At 44.2% G+C, this 20,724-nt stretch overlaps 1 protein-coding gene across 1 annotated transcript; it reads left to right on the top strand.

The window, feature by feature from the left end:
• The first annotated feature begins 5,125 nt into the window (after positions 1 to 5,125).
• On the top strand, positions 5,126 to 16,248 carry LOC117556727 (T-cell immunoglobulin and mucin domain-containing protein 4-like). Its single transcript, XM_034232220.1, has 7 exons — positions 5,126 to 5,197; positions 6,239 to 6,586; positions 7,135 to 7,203; positions 7,681 to 7,733; positions 10,552 to 10,633; positions 10,759 to 10,786; positions 15,481 to 16,248. The coding sequence occupies exons 1-7, from the start codon at positions 5,161 to 5,163 to the stop codon at positions 15,641 to 15,643; spliced, it is 780 nt and encodes a 259-aa protein (XP_034088111.1). The 5' UTR covers positions 5,126 to 5,160; the 3' UTR covers positions 15,644 to 16,248.
• The last annotated feature ends 4,476 nt before the right edge of the window (positions 16,249 to 20,724 follow it).

Genomic DNA, 20,724 nt, shown 5'->3' with positions numbered 1-20,724 from the left:
ACACCCTCCAGAACCATCACACCCTCCAGAACCATCACACCCTCCAGAACCATCACACCCTCCAGAACCATCACACCCTCCAGAACCATCACACCCTCCAGAACCATCACACCCTCCAGAACCATCACACCCTCCAGAACCATGACAGAACCATCACAGAACCATCACACCCTCCAGAACCATCACAGAACCATCACAGAACCATCACATCCTCCAGAACCATCACACCCTCCAGAACCATCACACCCTCCAGAACCATCACACCCTCCAGAACCATCACACCCTCCAGAACCATCACACCCTCCAGAACCATCACACCCTCCAGAACCATGACAGAACCATCACAGAACCATCACACCCTCCAGAACCATCACAGAACCATCACAGAACCATCACATCCTCCAGAACCATCACACCCTCCAGAACCATCACACCCTCCAGAACCATGACACCCTCCAGAACCATCACACCATCACAGAACCATCACACCCTCCAGAACCCTCACAGAACCATCACAGAACCATCACAGAACCATCACATCCTCCAGAACCATCACACCCTCCAGAACCATCACACCCTCCAGAACCATGACACCCTCCAGAACCATCACACCATCACAGAACCATCACACCCTCCAGAACCATCACACCCTCCAGAACCATGACACCCTCCAGAACCATGACAGAACCATCACACCCTCCAGAACCATCACAGAACCATCACACCCTCCAGAACCATCACACCCTCCAGAACCATGACACCATCACAGAACCATCACAGAACCATCACACCATCACAGAACCATCACACCCTCCAGAACCATCACAGAACCATCACACCCTCCAGAACCATCACACCCTCCAGAACCAGCCTCACGTCCCCACAGAGAGACACTGGTGCAATAGTAAAGCTCAAGGGCCAATTTCTATTTGAGAAGAAAGAACTGGTTAAGCTTAACAGCCAATCAGAGGGAGTTATTTTTGCCGAGGACCCCAGGTTGCTATGGTGCGTTCCAGAGTGCCATTAGCTATCTTCCATTAGCTACCCATCTAACAAACTAGCTAGCGAAGGTTATAAAGTCAGCTCTGCTCGTCCCACTCATGCTGGTTCCTCACTAACGCTGGTTCCTCACTAACGCTGGTTCCTCACTAACGCTGGTTCCTCACTCATGCTGGTTCCTCACTAACGCTGGTTCCTCACTAACGCTGGTTCCTCACTAACGCTGGTTCCTCACTAACGCTGGTTCCTCACTAACGCTGGTTCCTCACTAACGCTGGTTCCTCACTAACGCTGGTTCCTCACTCATGCTGGTTCCTCACTAACGCTGGTTCCTCACTAACGCTGGTTCCTCACTCATGCTGGTTCCTCACTAACGCTGGTTCCTCACTAACGCTGGTTCCTCACTAACGCTGGTTCCTCACTCATGCTGGTTCCTCACTCATGCTGGTTCCTCACTAACGCTGGTTCCTCACTAACGCTGGTTCCTCACTAACGCTGGTTCCTCACTAACGCTGGTTCCTCACTAACGCTGGTTCCTCACTAACGCTGGTTCCTCACTAACGCTGGTTCCTCACTAACGCTGGTTCCTCACTAACGCTGGTTCCTCACTAACGCTGGTTCCTCACTCATGCTGGTTCCTCACTAACGCTGGTTCCTCACTAACGCTGGTTCCTCACTAACGCTGGTTCCTCACTAACGCTGGTTCCTCACTAACGCTTGTTCCTCACTAACGCTTGTTCCTCACTAACGCTGGTTCCTCACTAACGCTGGTTCCCTCACTAACGCTGGTTCCCCTCACTAACGCTGGTTCCTCACTAACGCTGGTTCCTCACTAACGCTGGTCCTCACTAACGCTGGTTCCTCACTAACGCTGGTTCCTCACTCATGCTGGTTCCTCACTAACGCTGGTTCCTCACTAACGCTGGTTCCTCACTCATGCTGGTTCCTCACTAACGCTGGTTCCTCACTAACGCTGGTTCCTCACTAATGCTGGTTCCTCACTAACGCTGGTTCCTCACTCATGCTGGTTCCTCGCTGGTTCCTCACTAACGCTGGTTCCTCACTCATGCTGGTTCCTCACTAACGCTGGTTCCTCACTAACGCTGGTTCCTCACTCATGCTGGTTCCTCACTAACGCTGGTTCCTCACTAACGCTGGTTCCTCACTCATGCTGGTTCCTCACTAACGCTGGTTCCTCACTAACGCTGGTCCCTCACTAACGCTGGTTCCTCACTAACGCTGGTTCCTCACTCATGCTGGTTCCTCACTAACGCTGGTTCCTCACTAACGCTGGTTCCTCACTAACGCTGGTTCCTCACTAACGCTGGTCCCTCACTAACGCTGGTTCCTCACTAACGCTGGTTCCTCACTAACGCTGGTTCCTCACTAACGCTGGTTCCTCACTAACGCTGGTTCCTCACTAATGCTGGTTCCTCACTAACGTGGCTCCATTGGGAAGAAACCGGCTTTCCAACGAGATACATCGCCAAGAAGCCTTGATCATGTGTCTTATATTGTGTGTTCCTATCAGGGCCATGAGATTATTTTATTGCATTGTTTGAAGAACCTGTGACTCAAGTTTCTCGTGAAAAATATTCATTACAAATCTTTGAAACCATCATTTGGTCCAATGATTAATAAAAGTATCTGTTTCAGACTCAGATATCTCTGTGTTTCAGACTCAGATATCTCTCTGTGTTTCAGACTCAGATATCTCTCTGTGTTTCAGACTCAGATATCTCTCAGTGTTTCAGACTCAGATATCTCTCTGTGTTTCAGACTCAGATATCTCTCTGTGTTTCAGACTCAGATATCTCTCTGTGTTTCAGACTCAGATATCTCTCTGTGTTTCAGACTCAGATATCTCTCAGTGTTTCAGTCTTCTCTCTGTGTTTCAGTCTTTACTCTGTGTTTCAGTCTTCTCTCTGTGTTTCAGTCTTTACTCTGTGTTTCAGTCTTCTCTCTGTGTTTCAGTCTTCTCTCTGTGTTTCAGTCTTCTCTCTGTGTTTCAGTCTTCTCTCTGTGTTTCAGTCTTCTCTCTGTGTTTCAGACTCAGATATCTCTCTGTGTTCAGGACTCAGATATCTCTCTGTGTTTCAGACTCAGATATCTCTCTGTGTTTCAGACTCAGATATCTCTCAGTGTTTCAGACTCAGATATCTCTCTGTGTTTCAGACTCAGATATCTCTGTGTTTCAGACTCAGATATCTCTCAGTGTTTCAGACTCAGATATCTCTCAGTGTTTCAGACTCAGATATCTCTCTGTGTTTCAGACTCAGATATCTCTCAGTGTTTCAGACTCAGATATCTCTCAGTGTTTCAGACTCAGATATCTCTCTGTGTTTCAGACTCAGATATCTCTCTGTGTTTCAGACTCAGATATCTCTGTGTTTCAGACTCAGATATCTCTCAGTGTTTCAGACTCAGATATCTCTCTGTGTTTCAGACTCAGATATCTCTCTGTGTTTCAGACTCAGATATCTCTCTGTGTTTCAGACTCAGATATCTCTCTGTGTTTCAGACTCAGATATCTCTCTGTGTTTCAGACTCAGATATCTCTCTGTGTTTCAGACTCAGATATCTCTCAGTGTTTCAGACTCAGATATCTCTCTGTGTTTCAGACTCAGATATCTCTCAGTGTTTCAGACTCAGATATTTCTCTGTGTTTCAGACTCAGATATTTCTCTGTGTTTCAGACTCAGATATCTCTCTCAGTGTGATCTCTGTGTTTCAGACTCAGATATCTCTGTGTTTCAGACTCAGATATTTCTTTGTGTTTCAGACTCAGATATCTCTCTGTGTTTCAGTCTCAGATATCTCTCTGTGTTTCAGTCTCAGATATCTCTCTGTGTTTCAGACTCAGATATCTCTCTGTGTTTCAGACTCAGATATCTCTCTGTGTTTCAGACTCAGATATTTCTCTGTGTTTCAGACTCAGATATTTCTCTGTGTTTCAGACTCAGATATCTCTCAGTGTTTCAGACTCAGATATCTCTCAGTGTTTCAGACTCAGATATTTCTCTGTGTTTCAGACTCAGATATTTCTCTGTGTTTCAGACTCAGATATCTCTCTCAGTGTGATCTCTGTGTTTCTGAAGAAGTGAAACTGCGCCCGAGGCTCAGACAGGAAGTAGCTGACTCCTCCATCTGCTGCTGACAGGAAGTCAGACGCTGACCACATGATCATCGCTCAGAGCGACTCTTCCTGTGAGCTCAGCATTAATAAATACAACATTAAAACATCACATTTCATTACCAAACTAGCTTTCAATGTGTAGGTCTTAATCAATGACCGGCTCCCTCGGAGTGATCCCATCAGAATGTGCTCTCATGAAAGCCTCGATGCTTCTCTCATGTTTACATTTCAATCAAGTCAAACTCAGGCTTTTTGAGGCTTCTTCTGTTTAAAGACGCCGTGGGCAGCGTGCACTGTGTGCACTGTGTGTGTGTGTGTGTGTGTGTGTGTGTGTGTGTGTGTGTGTGTGTGTGTGTGCTGTGTGACTGGCAGTGTGTGTGTGTGTGTGTGTGTGTGTGTGTGTGTGTGTGTGTGTGTGTGTGTGTGCGTGCGTGCTGTGTGACTGGCAGTGTGTGTGTGTGCTGTGTGACTCCCAGTGTGTGTGTGTGTGTGTGTGTGTGTGTGTGTGTGTGTGTGTGTGTGTGTGTGTGTGTGTGTGTGTGTGTGGGTGTGTGCGTGCATGCTGTGTGACTGGCAGTGTGTGTGTGTGTGTGTGTGTGTGTGTGTGTGCGTGCTGTGTGACTGGCAGTGTGTGTGTGTGTGTGTGTGTGTGTGCGTGTGCGTGCTGTGTGACTCCCAGTGTGTGTGTGTGTGTGTGTGTGTGTGTGTGTGTGTGTGTGTGTGTGTGTGTGTGGGTGTGTGCGTGCATGCTGTGTGACTGGCAGTGTGTGTGTGTGTGTGTGTGTGTGTGTGTGTGTGTGTGTGTGTGTGCGTGATGTGTGACTGGCAGTGTGTGTGTGTGTGTGTGTGTGTGTGTGTGTGTGTGTGTGTGTGTGTGCGCGTGTGCGTGCTGTGTGACTCCCAGTGTGTGTGTGTGTGTGTGTGTGTGTGTGTGTGTGTGTGTGTGTGTGTGTGTGTGTGTGTGTGTGTGTGTGATGATGTCAGTGTTCTATTACGTGTGAGTGTCAGTGTGTGAGAGTGTGTTCATGATGAAGCTCCCTCTGATCCTCGCTCTGCTCTCAGGTAACTTGTAATAGTAGTGTTTGTTTACATGTTTTACAGAAAGTCGGGTTTTTAATATTTAAAATGATTTAAAACAGTGAAGCTTTGTGGGCAACATGTTAACTGTTGTTGAAATAAATACATATTTTTTAGTATTTTATTATATTTTGAACGACTTGCTGAACTTAATGTTAAAGCTGTTTATTTCTAGTTATTTAAACGCACTTCTCTTCAGTGTTTCTCTGCGTCTGGAGATCTGCTGCTCTCCTCTGTTTCATCCGTGCTTTCTGTGGACATTAAACACGTCACCTCTGAGACTCTGGGTCGAACACTTGACCCACAGACTGGAGTTGGGACTTGTTGGTCTTGAGTTTGGACTCATCACTTGGGACTTGGGACTTGAGTTTGGACTCATCACTTGGGACTTGGGACTTGAGTTTGGACTCATCACTTGGGACTTGAGTTTGGACTCATCACTTGGGACTTGGGACTTGAGTTTGGACTCATCACTTGGGACTTGAGTTTGGACTCATCACTTGGGACTTGGGACTTGAGTTTGGACTCATCACTTGGGACTTGGGACTTGAGTTTGGACTCATCACTTGGGACTTGGGACTTGGTCTTGAGTTTGGACTCATCACTTGGGACTTGAGTTTGGACTCATCACTTGGGACTTGAGTGCTAAGACTTGATTTGAATCTTGGCAGTCTTGATTTGGAACCTGCCTTTTGGACTCCACTTGGGACATAATTGACTTGATTTGGGACTTGAGTGCTAAGACTTGATTTGGGACTTGAGTGCTAAGACTTGATTTGGGACTTGAGTGCTAAGACTTGATTTGGGACTTGAGTGCTAAGACTTGATTTGGGACTTGAGTGCTAAGACTTGATTTGGGACTTGAGTGCTAAGACTTGTGACGTGTAATACAGAAATGTGGCGGTTGGTAACGGTGAAACAGTGATGGATATAAACAGGTATCAGATTTCCCAGCGAGAAGTCTTCAGACAGCGATCACAGTTTACGTTTGTTGATTTGATGTTTGTTGATTTGTTGTCTCCTCAGTCTCTGGAGGATCCGCCCTCAAAGTGACGAGTGTCTCAGGTCAGGACGTGAATCTGACCTGTAAATATGACATTAAATACCACGGAGCCCTGTCTATGTGTTGGGGTCGGGGAGACATCCCAAACTCCGGCTGCAACAACCAGCTAATTGCTTCAGACGGACGTCTGGTGACGTTTGGGGGCGGGGCTTCCAGCAGGTACCGGTTTCTGGGTCGCCTGCAGGACGGAGACGTTTCCCTGACCGTCCTCAACGTCTTAGAGACGGACGCAGGACGATACGGCTGCAGGGTGCAAATCAAGGGGTGGTTCAATGACGAAGCACATCACATCGATCTGAGTGTGGAGAGAGGTGAGGGTTGTTACTTTGAATGAAAACAACAGTCACATTTAGGTGAGGTGCATCATGGGAGTTGTGGTCTTCAGCTTCTTCCCTTTAGGATTCCTTCACTGCCATAAATTCAAGAAAATCTCAGATCAAGTTTCAGTGAAATCTCAAACAATTTGAAGTTTGAGTTTTTTTATTTTAGTTGGGAAAGCAAAGTTTTACAACAAATCTAAAATAACAACAAAAAAGTAAAAATTCCGACAACGAAACAACATCTTTAAGATATCATGAAAGAGGTTACCGTGGAAACCACAACAAATTAAATAAAAAGAACATATTGGAGTGGAAACACAGAAAGATCACAAGTTAAATATCTCTAAAAAGTTGAACATTTTGAAATAATGAAAATTATATTTTTTTGAAACTTTTCAAAATCCTAAAATGTAAAAAAGTGTAATTACACAAAATGTGGGTTTTTAATAAATCTTAAAAAAACACAAAAAAAGTTTCACAGAAAACTGGAAAATAAATGTTTATTGCAGACGTTAAAAATAACAATGTTTCTGTTTCAGCTCCAAAGACGACCACATCGACACCTTTAAACACGACTACAGAGCATACACACACACACACAGCAGCAGGTAACACACACACACACACATCAGCAGGCAACACACACATACACACACACATACAGCAGCAGGTAACACACACACACAGCAGCAGGTAACACACACACACATCAGCAGGTAACACACACACACACACTCACACACACACACAGCAGCAGGTAACACACACACACAGCAGCTGGTAACACACACACAGCAGCAGGTAACACACACACACACACACATCAGCAGGCAACACACACATACACACACACATACAGCAGCAGGTAACACACACACACACACAGCAGCAGGTAACACACACACACATCAGCAGGTAACACACACACACACACACAGCAGCAGGTAACACACACACACAGCAGCTGGTAACACACACACAGCAGCAGGTAACACACACACACACACACACACACACACACACACACACACAAACTACATTATATGTATACGGTGTATAATACTCTCTTGTTCCCTTGTCATCAGATCAGATGAACTCCACTCAGATCCTCCAGACCAACAGCAGCCTCTCCCCCGAGGTGAGGGACATCCCGGGGGAGAGGATTAACGTCTTTCAATTTAATTCATGATACATTAGATAGTTAGTTAATTAGTTAGTTAATTAGTTAGTTAGTTAGCCTGTTAGTAAGTCAGCCGGTTGGTTGGTTAGATAGTTAGTTAGTTGGTTAGATAGTTAGTTAGTTAGTTAGTTAGATAGTTAGTTAGTTAGCCTGTATGTTAGCCTGTTAGTAAGTTAGCCGGTTGGTTGGTTAGATAGTTAGTTAGTTAGTTAGTTAGTTAGTTAGTTAGTTAGTTAGTTAGTTAGTTAGCCTGTATGTTAGCCTGTTAGTAAGTTAGCCGGTTGGTTGGTTAGATAGTTAGTTAGTTAGTTAGTTAGTTAGTTAGTTAGTTAGTTAGTTAGTTAGTTAGCCTGTATGTTAGCCTGTTGGTTAGTCTGTTACACTGAACAAAAATATAAACACAACACTTTTGTTTTTGCTCCCATTTCTCATGAGATGAACTCAAAGATCTAAAACATTTTCTATAAACACAAAATAACCATTTCTCTCAAATATTGTTCACAAATCTGAAATAATCTGTGATAGTGAGCACTTCTCCTTTGCCGAGATAATCCATCCCACCTCACAGGTTTCGCAATGATGCCACATCAAGGTGGAACGCTCTTCCCACAACTGTAAAGGAAAGTAAAACTATACTTACCTTCAAAACCTCTCTTAAAGAGCACCTTCGGGGGAGAGCATTGCAAAACTGGCCCCGGTAATGGTACAAATCTCAACCTGTCGTTCAATGGACAGCTTCCCCCCCCCCCATCTATGTATATACTCACATTTTAGACTCTGTTACTAACTGTATATCTGTAGACTTGGTATGTCTTAAATGTCCGGTTAGGATGTATTAGAACCAAATCTAAAATGAAAATGGTTAATAAGCAATCTGTATGTCAAATATGTCTTATATGTCTTAAATGACATGATGAATTGGAAATGGGGGACCCTGATGTAAACAAGACGAAAGTCTTTCTCTGGTCTGCATCCCCTTAACAATTGTATGTTTTGAGCTGTACTGTACTGTACCCAATATACAAGCTGTTAATAAACTTTTCAATCAATCAATCAAACCTCACAGGTGTGGCATATCAAGATGCTGATTAGACAGCATGATTATTGCACAGGTGTGCCTTAGGCTGGCCACAATAAAAGGCCACTCTGAAACGTGCAGTTTTGCTTTATTGGGGGGGTCTGGGGGGGTCCGAAAACCAGTCAGTATCTGGTGTGACCACCATCTGCCTCACGCAGTGCAACACATCTCCTTGGCATAGAGTTGATCAGGTTGTTGATTGTGGCCTGTGATTGGTCCACTCCTCTTCAATGGCTGTGCCAAGCTGCTGGATATTGGCAGGAACTGGAACACGCTGTCGTATACGCCGATCCAGAGCATCCCAAACATGCTCAATGGGTGACATGTCCGGTGAGTATGCTGGCCATGCAAGAACTGGGATGTTTTCAGCCTCCAGGAATTGTGTACAGATCCTTGCAACATGGGGGCGTGCATTATCATGCTGCAACATGAGGTGATGGTCGTGGATGAATGGCACAACAATGGGCCTCAGGATCTCGTCACGGTGTCTCTGTGCATTCACAATGCCATCAATAAAATGCACCTGTGTTCGTCGTCCATAACATACGCCTGCCCATACCATAACCCCACCACCACCATGGGCCACTCGATTCACAACATTGACATCAGAAAACCGCTCACCCACACGACGCCACACACGCTGTCTGCCATCTGCCCTGAACAGTGAAAACCGGGATTCATCCGTGAAGAGAACACCTCTCCAACGTGCCAGACGCCATCGAATGTGAGCATTTGCCCACTCAAGTCAGTTACGACGACGAACCGGAGTCAGGTGGAGACCCCGATGAGGACGACGAGCATGCAGATGAGCTTCCCTGAGACGGTTTCTGACAGCAGAAATTCTTTGGTTATGCAAAGCGATTGTTGCAGCAGCTGTCCGAGCGGCTGGTCTCAGACGATCTTGGAGGTGAACATGCTGGATGTGGAGGTCCTGGGCTGCTGTGGTTACACGTGGTCTGCGGTTGTGAGGCCGGTTAGATGTACTGCCAAATTCTCTGAAACGCCTTTGGAGACGGCTTATGGTCGAGAAATGAACATTCAATTCACGGGCAACAGCTCTGGTGGACATTCCTGCTGTCAGCATGCCAATTGCACGCTCCCTCAAAACCTGCCACATCTGTGGCATTGTGCTGTGTGATAAAACTGCACGTTTCAGAGTGGCCTTTTATTGTGGCCAGCCTAAGGCACACCTGTGCAATAATCATGCTGTCTAATCAGCATCTTGATATGCCACACCTGTGAGGTGGGATGGATTATCTCGGCAAAGGAGAAGTGCTCACGATCACAGATTCTTTCAGATTTGTGAACAATATTTGAGAGAAATGGTTATTTTGTGTTTATAGAAAATGTTTTAGATCTTTGAGTTCATCTCATGAGAAATGGGAGCAAAAACAAAAGTGTTGCGTTTATATTTTTGTTCAGTGTAGTTAGCCTGTCTGTTAGCCTGTTAGTTAGCCTGTTAGTTAGCCTGTTAGTTAGCCTTACACTTTTAAATGATATCTGACAACAAAGAACTTTAATGAAATGTAAATGTAGCGTCACATGTGTGTTAGCTGTGTAAATAGCTGATGTTAGCTTAATTAAACATACAATGCTTGTAATGTATTACCTTTAAAACTATATTTGTGTGTGTGTGTGTGTGTGTGTGTGTGTGTGTGTGTGTGTGTGTGTGTGTGTGTGTGTGTGTGTGTGTGTCAGGATGGTAGCAGTGTGTTTCTGCTGAGTGTTGTGTTCGGGGCGCTAGCTCCAATAACGCTGGTCGCTGCAATCGTTGTTCTCGGTGAGTTTTATTCGTTTATTTTGTTGCAGATCAACATTTCCTCTGATGGTGTTTGTTTATCACACCATCAGATCCTCAGATCCTCAGTAACTGTGTTTTCCTCTTCTCTTCTCTTATTTCTGCAGCCAGCAGACGGAGGCGCCTCAGCAAAAAGTGAGTTTCACAGCTGACGCCTTCAGAGGAAACTTCTTCTTCTTCACACACTTTAGTTTCTCTCATAGAGTCAGTGGTTAGTGACTCAGCAGAGACGTCACAACTCAGCGGTTTCACAGCGTCTCGGGGACCTCGGGGTCGCACCGTTCCCCCCCATCACGCACAGTTCCCCCCCGACGCACAGTTCCCCCCCCCCGACGCACAGTTCCCCCCCGACAGACCGTTACCAGCTCAGAGACTCAGAGTGAAACTCAGAGACCTCGATCTGTCAGAACAGAACCCCACCGTCAGCAGGAAGTCACTACTAATCATATTTAGGACTCAGAACTCTGATGAGTGGAATAAAAACCTCAATAAGAGCTGATTTCAGATCAACAGAAATCCCTGTTATAACCTGATGCTAAATAAATAGCATAAAGCTTAAATATGCTCCGGGAAATATCAATCAATCAATGTTTATTTATATAGCCCAATATCACACATCTTACATTTGTCTCAGTGAGCTTCACAGTTTGTACAGAATATCAGTATGACAATACGACACCCTCTGTCCTTAGACCCTCTGTCCTTAGACCCTCTGAGCTTAGACCCTCTGTTCTTAGACCCTCTGTCCTTAGACCCTCTGTCCTTAGACCCTCTGTCCTCAGACCCTCTGTCCTTAGACCCTCTGTCCTCAGACCCTCTGTCCTTAGACCCTCTGTCCTTAGACCCTCACATCGTACAAGGAAAAACTTCCAGAGAAAACCCACAGTTTAAAGGGAACATGGGAGAAACCTCAGGGAGAGCAACAGAGGAGGGATCCCTCTCCCAGGACGGACAGACGTGCAATAGATGCCGTGTGTAAATCCAAGAGATAATACATTTGCAACATAGGTAGTCCAAATGTTTGGAAATGCATGTGTGTATAATAGGAAGATGAATCCACGAGGATATCCATCCAGGACCTATGATCCAGGACCACAGCCACGACTCAAGATCCAGGGCTCACGATGCAGGACACAGGAGCGCAGGATCATCCATGACTCCGGATCCCGGCGTATATAGACACCAAAAAGAAAGAGATTTGGGGAAGCTGGGTTAATGGGAACATGAGTGTACACAGGTATAGACAGAGAGAAGGAAGAAGTAAGATGTCCCCCGACAAACTAAGCCTATATCAGCAAAACTAGGGGCTGAATCTAATCAGCCCTAACTATAAGCTTTATCAAAAAGGAAGGTCTTAAGCGCACTCTTAAAAACGGATAGGGTGTCTGCCGCCCGAACACAAACTGGAAGCTGATTCCACAAATGTGGAGCTTGATAAGAAAAGGCTCTGGCTCCCATTGTACTTTTAGAGACTCTAGGAACAACCAACAACCCTGCATTCTTGGAACACAATGCCCTAGTAGGACAGTAGGGTATAATGAGTTCTTTAAGGTAAGATGGCGCCTGCCCATTAAGGGCTTTGTAGGCGAGAAGAAGAATTTTAAATTCTATCCTGTGTTCTATATGGAGCCAGTGTAAGGCAGCCAGAACAGGAGTAATGTGGTCCCTTTTCCTAACTCTGGTTAGTACACGAGCTGCAGCATTTTGAATCAGCTGAAGCGACTTGACTGACTTCTTGGTACACCCTGATAATAAGGAGTTACAATAATCCAGCCTTGAAGTAACAAATGCATGGACTAGTTTCTCTGCATCGTTTTGAGGCAAGATATGCCTGATTTTTGCAATGTTACGTAGATGGAAGTAGGCGGTCCTTGAAATTGATTTTATGTGGGCGTTAAAGGATAAATCCTGATCAAATATAACACCAAGATTCCTTACAGTCTCACTGGAGGCCAAATTAATGCCATCCATAGTTAGTATATCTTTAGATAATTTGTTTCGTAGATTCTTCGGGCCAAGTACAATAACTTCAGTTTTGGTCGTGTTTAACATCAAAAAGTTTAAGGTCATCCACGTTTTTAAGTCCTTGAGGCAGTCTTGAATTTTATTTAGATGATTAATTTCATCAGGCTTGATTGATAAATATAGTTGAGTATCATCCGCATAACAATGAAAATGTACAGAATGATTCCTTATAATATTGCCTAACGGAAGCATATATAATGTGAACAAAATAGGTCCGAGCACTGAGCCCTGTGGCACTCCATGGCTAACTTTGGTTTGCGTGGAAGATTCATCATTGACACGTACAAACTGAGAGCGTTCAGATAGATAGGACCTAAACCAGTCTAAAGCAGTTCCCTGTATGCCAACTAAGTGCTCTAGTCTTTGCAATAAGATATCATGGTCGATAGTATCAAATGCAGCACTGAGATCGAGCAAAACAAGAATAGAGACAAGTCCCTTGTCTGAGGCTAACAAATACTGTTTCATTCAAAGCTAACTGAAGATTTCCAACAATAAACTGAGTTTCATCGTTGATAACTTTATTAATACTATACCACTATCATATGGTCATTTTCTCATTTTCACATAAGTTGTGATGATTTTAGTAAAATGTGCAGATTTTTACACAACTTAATGTTTATAAACCACAAAGACGAGAAAATGCAGATCATAAAAGAAAAAATAAGTGGAAGACCTCAAAAATAAAAACAAACAAATAACAAAATTGCACACAAAAAAGAGAATAAAACATTTCAGTAAAAAACAGTTTTTAGTAGAAAATACAAATATTATTTAATTTAGCTAAATAAAAGTTTTATCGGAAATGCCAAAAATCGACTAAATCTTTACTTTTTTTTGTATTACATATTTTAAAGGTCTCCATGCAGAATGCACTTTGTGATGTCTTCTCTACATCAACATGTGTCCCCGGTGTGCCCCCGCTGTATCCCCGGTGTGTCCCCGGTGTGTCCCCGGTAGGGTTGGGAACCGAAACTCGGTTCCAGATGAGAACCGATAAGAAAATGCCGGGTACCGGGTACCCATACAAAATACACAATTTCGGTTCTGCTTAACGGTTCCTAAACGCGGTAGACCCTGTATTCCAGCGGGTCCGTCTGCACCGCGGTGCTGCGGTGACCCGGTGGAATACAGGGCGGACCTGGAGAATCACAGAACGGCCGGTCGTCAGCGGGCCGTTGACGGCCGGCTCGGTACGCTGACGGCCGGCACCGCCCTTCATTTTTTTTAAACGGCATCATATAAATTGCGCTGACAGGCGACAGAGGTCCACAGTTGCCCCGCAGCGATGCTCCCCCGCCCTCCCGTAGACATTTCACGAGCTCAGTCACTTCATAACACCAAAGATAGGTCGCGGTAAACACTCTGAAGTGAGGCTCCACTACACTAAAAAATAAAAAGACAAGGCACAGTGTAATGCCTGTTAATAGCTTGCCACAGGCATAGCTCAGTTAAAATAAAGCACAGCTATTGTGCAATACATTTGTATTGCATGTATATTTTTTAGTAACAATTTCAGTTAAAGCTTTTAAGAATAAATATATTTTTGTTATCTAAACGTTTGACCTCTTTATTTTACAATTTTGGAATCGAAACGGGGAATCGATAAGAACCGGAATCGATAAGCAGAACCGGAATCGAAATCGGAATCGATAAATTTCAAACGATACCCATCCCTAGTCCCCGGTGTGCCCCCGCTGTGTCCCCGCTGTGTCCCCGCTGTATCCCCGGTGTGTCGGGGAACTCACGCAGCGTCAAGAAATAAACCCTCTCTCTTTTCCTCCGTACCCAAATCTCTAAAAACGGGGAACCACGGAGCTGATCCAGATTTGCGTCCGATATGACGTAATATCTGAAATGTGGACCCACGGCCCAATCAGAAAGTTGCTATCAGAAACAATGCCCGACTGTTTTGGACGTAATATGGTCGGTGTTTACATTAGCATCGCTAACACTCAGAGCTAACCTGTACTGGAGAGCATGTGTGTGAAGAAGCAGGAAGTAAAAAGGAACTCACCTTGTGGTATAACCGGCAAGAGAGAAAGCCTTTGAGCTCCAGACTGTTTCAGAGAGAATCCTTGATCTGATAATCCTTGCATTTCATCACCGCAGCATTTTAGACAGTATCTGCCAGGTTGGCATAAGCTCCGCCCCCTCTTATTTTGATTTATTTCAGTTGAAAGCCTTTATTTATACAGGTGAACATCTCATTGAGACACAGGGGCCGTTTCTCAATCTCGAGGATTCTGGCTTCAAAGCCAATATTTCAAGGATGCTACGTCGTCGAGTGCCGCCGAAGGACTGTTCCAATCTCCAGCATACCTGGAATTCCACCGAGGCCGCGTCCTTGGTTTGGGGGAAATTTCGAGGCTGCACATGGGTAGACTTTGCGTCCTTAAAATCCCCACAATGCTTTGCGCACGGATACATTTAAAAAACCCTTGCGGAGAATTGCTGAACCGACGCAGCACAAGTATGTAGTGGCGTAGAACATGTGTTGGTAAATATGTGACTTTGTTACATTTGTTTGTTTTCACCAAAAATGTGTTCCGTGAAAGTAAAGCAAGTTCACAATTAGATCGACATCGTGAGGTATTTTGAGCAAAACACTTCATAGACATGTTTTTTATATATTTTTATATATCTGAGACCTATGCTATTGCCTAGAGATAGCATGATAGGTGACCTTTTAAAATGTATTATTTGTATTCATTTTTAAACTGAAGTGGAGTAACTGTGATGAAACCCAATTTCCTCCCGGGATAAATAAACCCTGATTCTTAATATATATTTTTCTCTCGCAGCTCGGAGCTTCAGTTCCTCGGCTCGGCGGCGTCGGAGATGCAGAGTCGAGGCTCGGTCGTGGAAAACGTTTACCAGCTGGAAGACAACGGTGAGGGCGTTGATGGCAGCGAGTACGAGATTCTCCCCGGAGCTCCGCCCACTAACAGAAGCTCCGCCCTCTAGCAGTGGTGTGAGGTGGCGCTTAGTGGTGAGAGGCAGGGCTTAGTGGTGAGAGGCGGGGCTTAGTGGTGAGAGGGGCTTAGTTGTGAAAGGCGGGGCTTAGTGGTGAGAGGCGGGGCTTAGTGGTGAGAGGCGGGTCTTGGTGGTGAGAGGTGGGGCTTAGTGGTGAGAGGCGGGGCTTAGTGGTGAGAGGTGGGGCTTAGTAGTGAGAGGCGGGGCTTAGTGGTGAGAGGCGCTTAGTTGTGAAAGGCGGGTCTTGGTGGTGAGAGGTGGGGCTTAGTGGTGAGAGGCGGTGCTTAGTAGTGAGAGGTGGGGATTAGTGATGCGGGGCTTAGTGGTGAGAGGCGGGGCTTAGCAGTGAGAGGCGGGGCTTAGTGGTGAAAGGCGGGGCTTAGTGATGAGTGGCGGGATTAGCGGGGAGAGGCGCTTAGTGGTGAGAGGCTTAGTGGCGAGAGGCGGGGCTTAGGGCAAACAGGTGCACCTGGTCTTTGGGACCAATGAAAGTAGACTCTTTATATTCCTGGAGTAAACAACAGGAACCAATCACTGCCATGTTTGTGTTTACCTGCTTTGTGTATTTTATTTAATAAACCTGATATTTGTACGTGTCTCTGTGTGAAGGACCCTGTTCTTCTTCTGTGGTACCTCCCCCCTGTGTTGTAATACTAGTTGAACATGACATTTTTACATTTCTATATGTTTTTATTAGGGCTGTCAAGTTAACGCGTTAACAAAAAAAAATTAACACCACTAATTATTTTAACGCGATTAACGCATGTGTATTTTTTTTCCTCGGCCGCCCCGTAGTTTCAGAGCGCATCGAGTTTAAAATACCATCTGCAAGCTGATGCTGACAGCCCCGCTCCTGCCGCCCGCTTGCAGCAGACCACACTTCCACGCTCACCGGCAGGCACCGACTGGCTGTTGGGAGGACATGGAGGGTGTGTGTATGTGTGGCCCGAGCGAGCGAGAGAGAGACCTTACGTGTATTGTTGTTGTTAGCATCTGGTGCTAGCTAGCTGCGCTAACGGATATAAGGAGCTGTTTAAATGAAAACAGAGGAGCGACATTTCGCCACAACTGCGCCGAGCACTTGACTTTATGCAGGAAGCCAGACAGTGGGACATTGTACGAGAAGTCAGCACACTCAGCACGGATAGTGCGCAACATGATTTTAGCGTCCAGGTAGCTCCCGTTCGAGCATATGCCTTGAGTTGCACATAGCTCCAACGATCCATCACACACACACACACACACACACACACACACACACACACACACACACACACACACACACACACACACACACACACACACACACACACACACACACACACACACACACACACACACACACACACACACACACACACACACACACACACACACACACACACACACACACACACACACATTGTCACAGCCTCACACACACACACACACACACACACACACAGGTTGTTGTGTTTAATATTCATGAGAATATTTGTCATTGTTCAAATGATAATACAAATTAGCATAAAGCATATTTGTCCACTCATATGTTGATAAGAGTATTAAAAACTAAAAAGAATATTCCTCTAAGGTACATTTAGAACAGATCAAAAATGTGTGATTAATTTGCGATTAATCGCGATGAACTATTTTAATCGACTGACAGCCCTACTTTTTATATGTTTCTAGTTATTGTGCTTTTTGTCTTGTTTTATGTTTATTATTGTACTCCCTTTGTGTGATTCTATATTCCCTGTTCAGCCCTTTGGTCACTGAGGTGGTTTTAAATGTGCTATGAATGAATAAAGATTGATATTGATATTGAGATGTAAAGGGTCTGCGGAGGCTGCATGCTCCTCTTCGTGGCGCTGACTGATTCTGGATCAGAGATCATATTAATGATATAATATCTCGTCTCTGCTGATGAGCTCGTTGGAGAGGGCGAGTCCTACATTAATAATATCTTTATTTCCTATAGCACCTTTCACAGAAAGATAATTCACAAAGTGCTTCACAGGAACAACAGGAGGCAGAAAAGTAAGGTCATCAAGTCAAAGCACAGAGCACGTGAGTCTAAAGCAGGGGTGGGGAACCTCCGGCCCCCGGGCCGTATACGGCCCGCGAGACCATTTGGTACGGCCCTCGAGGTAATTTATAAACACACGCAAAAAAGAAAAATGTGTAAGAAATCTAGACCGCAAAAAAATTAAACAAGCGAGTGCCTGTTTTTCCTGGTCAGGGTCAGGGTCCTTGAACACAACACGAGCCTAACGTGTCATCACGTGGTATATGTCTCGTCTGACAGGGTGCAGTTCTGACGGAGAGCACCAGAACGGCTCCGGGCAGGGACTTCACAAACTGCAGTACCCATAAGGAGCCGTACACATACTGCAGTTTCTGCGTGGCTGTGTCTTTAGTTGAAAGCCCAGTGGCGATCTGCTCATCTGTCACACTGATCATACAGTCAATAACTGTGTTGTTATTAGCATCTGGTTAGCTAGCTATGCTAATGAATATAAGAAGCTTTTTCTCCAACCAGTGAGGTAAAGGCACATCTTTATATGATCATTATGGTTATAAAAAATAAGAGAATAAAGTAAACAGGTATAAAATACTATATGACAGGAAAAAAAGTTGTTATTAATAAACAAGAATACAGTTTAAAAGGAGAGTGATTTGTAAAATATCCATAATGAAAAATAAATCTGTTTACAGTTCTGTTTCATCTGGGTGTTGAGAGATGTTTCCATAGATCTACTAATGTTGCTCTCAAAGTGCACCAGATTGATGCTTTTAACTTCAACATTTAAAAACAATCTTCCCGGGGGAGCATGCCCCCCGGACCCCCCTAGAGGAGGTTAGGTCCCCCCCAACTGAAATCATGTGCATATGGATAGGAAACTAAATACATTTGCACACATCATGCGCGAGTCATGGTAAGATATCTGGATTAAGAGGTTGCTTTTTCTTTGCACAGCATGAAAGAAAGCCAAGGCCAAATGAATGAATTTTAGCATTTTTAAGCAGAGGTCAATAATTTGAACGGCCCTCGGAGGATGTTGAAAAAATTGAATTGGAGAGGAAAAACTCTAGTCCCCTAACCCCTGGTCTAAAGGAACAAACATGAGAACACAACATCTCCAGTGGAAACAGAAGCAATGTAGAAAGGTAGATGACCTCAGAGAGAAAGCATTCCCTGAAGGAGTCAACAGGAAGTGGCTCTGCAGGAAGTGGCTCTGCAGGTGGGACAGGTTCCTCAGAAACCTACGTCTCTCAGGTGAGCTGCTCCTCTTCCTCTAAGCTTTCCATAACATGTGCATTGATACCACCATCTTCCTGTGGTCCTCGGTCAGATGGGACCCGTTTCCCAATTCTTCAATAAAGACTTGTTTTAATGTCGGGATAAAGACTTGTTTAATGCGGGATAAAAGCATCTTGTTTCAATGGTCGGGATAAAGACTTGTTTTTTTTTAAAAATGTCGGGATAAAGAACTGTTTCAATGTGGGATAAGACTTGTTCAATGTCGGGATAAAGACTTGTTTTAATGTAGGGATAAAGGACTTGTTTTAATGTCGGGATAAAGAATTGTTTCAATGTAGGGCATAAAAGGAACTTGTTTCAATGTCGGGGGAATAAAGACTTGTTTCAATGTCGGGATAAGATTGTTTTAATGTCGGGATAAAGACTTGTTTCAATGTCGGGATAAAGACTTGTTTCAATGTCGGGATAAAGACTTGTTTCAATGTCGGGATAAAGACTTGTTTCAATGTCGGGATAAAGACTTGTTTCAATGTCGGGATAAAGACTTGTTTCAATGTCGGGATAAATACTTGTTTCAATGTCGGGATAAAGACTTGTTTCAATGTCGGGATAAAGACTTGTTTCAATGTCGGGATAAAGACTTGTTTCAATGTCGGGGATAAGACTTGTTTCAATGTCGGGATAAAGACTTGTTTCAATGTCGGGATAAAGACTTGTTTCAATGTCGGGATAAAGACTTGTTTCATGTCGGGATAAAGACTTGTTTCAATGTCGGGATAAAGACTTGTTTCAATGTCGGGATAAAGACTTGTTTCAATGTCGGGATAAAGACTTGTTTTAATGTCGGGATAAAGACTTGTTTCAATGTCGGGATAAAGACTTGTTTTCAATGTCGGGATAAAGACCTTGTTTTAATGTCGGGATAAAGACTTGTTTCAATGTCGGGATATAAAAGACTTGTTTCAATGTCGGGATAAAGACTTGTTTCAATGTCGGGATAAAGACTTGTTTCAATGTCGGGATAAAGACTTGTTCAATGTCGGGATAAAGACTTGTTTTCAATGTCGGGATAAAGACTTGTTTCAATGTCGGGATAAAGACTTGTTTCAATGTCGGGATAAAGACTTGTTCAATGTCGGGATAAAGACTTGTTTCAATGTCGGGATAAAGACTTGTTTCAATGTCGGGATAAAGACTTGTTTCAATGTCGGGATAAAGACTAGTTTCAATGTCGGGATAAAGACTTGTTCAATGTCGGGAATTAAAGACTTGTTTCAATGTCGGGATAAAGACTTGTTTTCAATGTCGGGATAAAGACTTGTTTCAATGTCGGGATAAAGACTTGTTTCAATGTCGTGGATAAAGACTTGTTTTAATGTCGGGATAAAGACTTGTTTCAATGTCGGGATAAAGACTTGTTTCAATGTCGGGATAAAGACTTGTTTCAATGTCGGGATAAAGACTTGTTTCAATGTCGGGATAAAGACTTGTTTCAATGTCGGGATAAAGACTTGTTTCAATGTCGGGATAAAGACTTGTTTCAATGTCGGGATAAAGACTTGTTTCAATGTCGGGATAAAGACTTGTTTCAATGTCGGGATAAAGACTTGTTTTCAATGTCGGGATAAAGACTTGTTTCAATGTCGGGATAAAGACTTGTTTCAATGTCGGGATAAAGACTTGTTTCAATGTCGGGATAAAGACTTGTTTCAATGTCGGGATAAAGACTTGTTTCAATGTCGGGATAAAGACTTGTTTTCAATGTCGGGATAAGACTTGTTTCAATGTCGGGATAAAGACTTGTTTCAATGTCGGGATAAAGACTTGT

The sequence above is a fragment of the Gymnodraco acuticeps genome, unplaced genomic scaffold, assembly GCF_902827175.1.
Source record: "Gymnodraco acuticeps unplaced genomic scaffold, fGymAcu1.1, whole genome shotgun sequence".
Taxonomy (NCBI): Eukaryota; Metazoa; Chordata; class Actinopteri; order Perciformes; family Bathydraconidae; genus Gymnodraco; species Gymnodraco acuticeps.
This window is presented reverse-complemented; position numbering and strand designations above follow the sequence as displayed.